Source organism: Mustelus asterias, chromosome 3, assembly GCF_964213995.1.
Source record: "Mustelus asterias chromosome 3, sMusAst1.hap1.1, whole genome shotgun sequence".
NCBI lineage: Eukaryota > Metazoa > Chordata > Chondrichthyes > Carcharhiniformes > Triakidae > Mustelus > Mustelus asterias.
This window is the reverse complement of record NC_135803.1, coordinates 71,290,309-71,295,324: the sequence shown is the minus strand read 5'-3', so window position 1 is coordinate 71,295,324 and position 5,016 is coordinate 71,290,309. Positions and strand designations below refer to the sequence as shown.

Genomic DNA, 5,016 nt, shown 5'->3' with positions numbered 1-5,016 from the left:
TGCCTTCTGCAGTTGGCTGATCAGGAGACTCTCCCATTCTTGCTGCCTGCCATCAGTTATTGGAAGAATTTACAGGCTGACAATCAACCTGTTTGGCCATGGTATGAATGCATCTTCCGTGGTCATCAAGTCCTGAACTGGGATTTGAACCCAAAGCTTCTAACCAATCACTCTGCCACAAGACATCCCTACTATTGTTTTTTGCCCAACAGTCAGCTAGGGCGAGATGGACTGGGGACAGAGTCAGGCTAGGGAGAGATTCAGACTGGAGAGATGGTGAGGCTGTGGAGGGAGTCAGAATGTGGTCAAATGAAAAGAAAATTATTCTTGAATTAGCATATTTAATTTGTTTATCTCAACTATATAATGTACAGTTATGTACATTACTCAATTTGTAGCATAAAAATCTCAGATGCGAAACAATACACTTTAGGTCAAAAAGATCTATCAATCTGTCTTAGCCCACTGACAGGGGTTTCCTCATCTTGATTGTCCTTCTGGACCCTGTACTTAAAAGCAAAGTAACTCTCCATCCATAAGAATTTGCTCAGTTGCGTGGGCTGTTGAATTTCAAGTTGGTTTCAACAGTTGTTTGAAAGTTTTTGGCATGTATGAGATAATTTAGTTTGCTAAACTATTGAAACAAATGCTAACATTCCTGTTTCGACTACATTCCTTTAAATAACCAGAAAATCAATAAAGTTTTGTTTCAACCTCCACTCCCGTGTCTCTGAAGAAGCTCCTGTTATATAGATCTCCTGCTTTGGTTGCTTGAACTCGGAGCGTTTGTAATATTCCATATCACTGCTGTCAATCTGGTGTTTGTTGCTCCATTTCTGGGCTCAATCTGAACAGCAGTCAGGTTTAAACTAGATTTATTTAGTGGCACTTTGTCGTCCTTCTGCTGAGTGCCAGTCAGAGATTGCTGCTGGTTTCACTGTCTAGTTGGGCACGATATTCTCAGAATGCTCTTTCATTTTCAAAAACTGTAATGACTCTTTAACACCCACATGAAGACAACATGTTAACCACTAAATTTTTCTCAGTCACGCCAGGAATATGTACGACCCCAGTAAAGATCCTAAGCTGGCTAGAGGGAAAGTGAAGCAAAGGGCACAGGGCAGGGACAAAGGCAAGCCGAGGATTAAGTGTGAGCTTCGAATCACTCCAAAATGGACGTGATTCACTGCGTCAGGCTAAAGGGAGAATGGCAGATATCATTGCAAAAAAAAGAAAAGTAAATCAGAAATCACCTAAACAGGAATGGATTTGGAGAGTTGCAGAGGTGCAGGTAAGTGCATCTTACCGAATTATAAACAAAGTTTACTGGCAAAAAGAACCCAAGGAGGGGAGAAAGGCCATGGGCATAGGATGTGGTTAAAAGATCTAGTGTTATCAAGTGTTGTTTTGGGTGACTACCGTTATTTGTATAGGGGTGGACGAGGCATACTTTTCAGCAAGCGTACCATTGACTAATATATTGTAAGTATACCTATGTATTTTAAAATAATGTTAATGAAGTGGAATTTTGCGCTTGTATGTGTTTTAGAACTTAGCTTGACATACTGATGTGTCAGTGGCAGGTTTATCTGATCTCCCCATTTTCAGTGAGGTGTAAAGATTTGATGGGGATTAGCAGGGTAAATATGTGGGATTACGGGGATAGGGCCTGGGTGGGATTGTTTTCAATGTTGACTTGATAGGCTGAATGGCCTCCTTCTGCACTGTAGGTTTCTATGATTCTATGTTGGAACAGAAGGTCTGGAGAAAATGCGTGTGTAATGCTTCTAAAATTTATTTGAAATTATATCATGCACAAAATTGTCAGCTTTGCTTTTTGAACTTACAGATCGAGACATTTTCAAAAAGCACTAAGCAGAAATCAGTTTAACCTATTTCGCAAACACCATAAAGCTATGACTAATTCGACAGCCTATAATAGTTGATTTTCAGGCGATGGCTAGGAAGAGACAGACTGGGGACAGACGGACTGGGGACAGTCAGGCTAGGGAGAGATGGACTGGGGACAGAGTCAGGCTAAGGACAGACGGACTGGGGACAGTCAGGCTAGGGAGAGATGGACTGGGGACAGAGTCGGGCGAGGGAGAGATTCAGACTGGAGAGATGGTGAGACTGTGGAGGGTGTCAGAATGTGGTCAATGAAAAGAAAATTATTTTTGAATTAACATATTTAATTTGATTATCTCAACAATATGATGTACAGTCATGTACATTACTCAATTTATAGCATAAAAATCCCAGATGCGAAACAATACACTTTAGGTCAAAAAGATCTATCAAGGGTTCTTAGCCCACTGACGGGGGTTTCCTCATCTTGATTGTCCTTCTGGACCCGGTACTTAAAAGCAAAGTAACTCTCCATCCATATGAATTTGCTCAGTTGCGTGGGTTGTTGAATTTTAAATTGGTTTCAACAGTTGTTTGACTGATGTCAAATTCTTTTGTCTAATGATCTCTGACATTTGGCAGTTCTCTACACTGTTATTTTCATTCTGCCTGGTTGGTCGCGTATGACTGATCACTCTGAGGGCATTCTGTCTTTGTTGCTGTACAGATTGTAATTAATTCTTAATTTATTATTTATTATGGAGGATGAAAGTACCCCTCACAGTAAACTTTGTGTCTAATTGAAGGAGTACTTGAAACAATTGATTAACCACCATTGATACAGTCAGATTGGGATTGCTGGAGGACAGTCAAGATTTAGACGGCTAACAGGGGCAAAGACATGAAGCATGCAACCAAAATGGGCAGTTGGTTTTTTGAACAAAGGAATTGGCGAGTTAGTTGCATACTATTTAAACAAATAATACTGATTTCTGACTGGGAGTTTTAAATGTAGTTGGTTCAGTGGATATTTCAGTGAATATCCATCTGTCATGCATGGAGCTTTGTGGCTCAGAACATCTACAAATGTTAAAGGCTGGAGTAAATTGCAGATGTGTAATTATCTGCAAGTTAAAGATGGTAGATTTTGTGAATAACGTCCAAGATAGAATCATGGAATTATATGGCACACAGAGTCATACAGAAGGGAGACCCTTCAGCCGACTTTGCCTCTGCCAACTATTTGTAAAAGGTACTCAATGACTCTCCCACTCCTTCTCCCATAGCCCTGTAAAAATTTTCCTTTTCAAATATATATCCATTTTGAAAGTTACTATTGAATCTGCTGCCATCATCTTTCAGGCAGCACATCCCAGATCGCAACATGAGATGTGACAGAGCTAGACAGAAGGTAGAGAAGTTTGTGGCTGGTGCTATTGTTAGAATGCTTAACTAACATGTCCCAACACACCTTTCACTGCTATTTTAATAAAAGCTTTTACCTGTTTATTATCACCTTTATTATAAAAGCAGAGGGAGCATTTTCAAACAGGCGCAGTAAAGAGGTGTCTGTGTTGCCTGAATTTCCACATGTGCGATTGATAGATTAAGCTCCCTGTCAGCAGTGGGACTTATCACAATGTGACATCATCGATCATGATTTCTACCCTCTTGATTTAAACAAAGTGACTGGGTTCTAAGTCATGCTTTCCCTTTTCAGGATTAACCAAGTCATGGATCTGGGCCACCAAAGGAAGTCTAACGTGTGTGAGTTTAACACAAGTGAGGAGGAGGAAACTATGCAACTAGTGATCTACATTCCCACCTTCATCCTGGGGCTGCCCTTCAACCTTCTGGCTCTCCTCATGTTCTGCTGCAAGATCAAGAGATGGACCGAATCTACTATTTACATGAGCAACCTTGCCCTGGCAGACATCCTGCTGCTGTTCTCCCTTCCTTTTAAGATGCTTGAACAGGATGGGGGCTGGCCCTTTGACACGGCCTTCTGCTCCTTTGTGGAGTCCCTCTACTTTGTCAACATGTATGCCAGCATCTTCATCATCACTTCCATCAGCATTGATCGCTATCTTGCCATCATCCACCCTTTGAAGGCAAGGGTTTTCCGATCTCCCCGGAACACCATGATAATTTGCCTTATCATTTGGGCCTTTGTGTGGTTGGGGAGCATCCCGATCTATGGGTTCCATGACAGCACGGATTCTGCTAACTTCACCATCATCTGCTTCCATAAATTTTCTGATAAATCATGGAACCCAGGTCTGATAGCTTTTGTGGAGCTGCTGGGCTTTGTGATCCCGATGGCAATTATGGTCTTTTGTTCAGTCCGAATCATCAGGAAACTTCTGCAAAGACAAAGCGACACACCCGGAAACTGCCAGATCTGCATCAGAATCATCACTGCCAATTTGGCAATCTTCATCTGTTCATTTGTGCCCACCCACATTGGCATCTTCCTTCAGTTTTTAGTGCGGCAGGACATCATTGGCAGAGATTACTGTTCGACACGACGAAGCATCAGTTTATTTGTTCAAGGTGCCATGTGTTTAGCCAATGTCAACTGTTGCCTAGATGCCATTTGTTATTATTTTGTTGCAAAGGAATTTCGGGACCAGGGCCTTCGCACCAAGAAATCCTTGGTTTCCCTTTTCTCAGTCAATGATGTGAGTGTTTAGCCAAATCAGGACTGCTTTACCACATTTACCATGAAGTTTGCTTCACGTCTTCTTCTTACCCACTCTGCCCTTGGTGTTTCATTTGACTGCAGCCTCGTCAACACCATGGTTTATCCATCACACACCCAAGACAATTGCTTCAGTAATTTCTCTATAGAAATGACAGATATTTATGTAGCACTTTTTACAACCTTTAGGAGTTTCAAAGCATTTTACAGTTAATTAAGTACTTTTGAAATAAAGTCAATTTGCGCACAGCAAGATCACAACAACAGCAATGTGACAATCGCCAGGTAACCTGTTTAGGTGATGATAGTTGAGGGATAAATATTGACCAGGAAACTGTGTGAACTCCCCTACTCTTTTTTATAATGGTTCCATGGGATCTTTTATGTCCTGAAAGGGCAGATGGGACACTTAATGTCTCTAACTGAAAGATGATGTTTTCAACAGTGCATAAGTACTCCATAAGTAC

General features: G+C 41.3%; 1 protein-coding gene across 1 annotated transcript; it reads left to right on the top strand.

Annotated features, from left to right (window-relative positions):
• Positions 1 to 1,195: 1,195 nt before the first annotated feature.
• On the top strand, positions 1,196 to 4,541 carry LOC144484366 (G-protein coupled receptor 55-like). Its single transcript, XM_078202891.1, has 2 exons — positions 1,196 to 1,291; positions 3,569 to 4,541. The coding sequence occupies exon 2, from the start codon at positions 3,582 to 3,584 to the stop codon at positions 4,539 to 4,541; it is 960 nt and encodes a 319-aa protein (XP_078059017.1). The 5' UTR covers positions 1,196 to 1,291; positions 3,569 to 3,581.
• The last annotated feature ends 475 nt before the right edge of the window (positions 4,542 to 5,016 follow it).

Excerpts from the sequence above, each read along its gene's own strand:
- LOC144484366 (XM_078202891.1), top strand. The coding sequence starts at position 3,582 with ATGGATCTGGGCCACCAAAGGAAGTCTAACGTGTGTGAGTTTAACACA.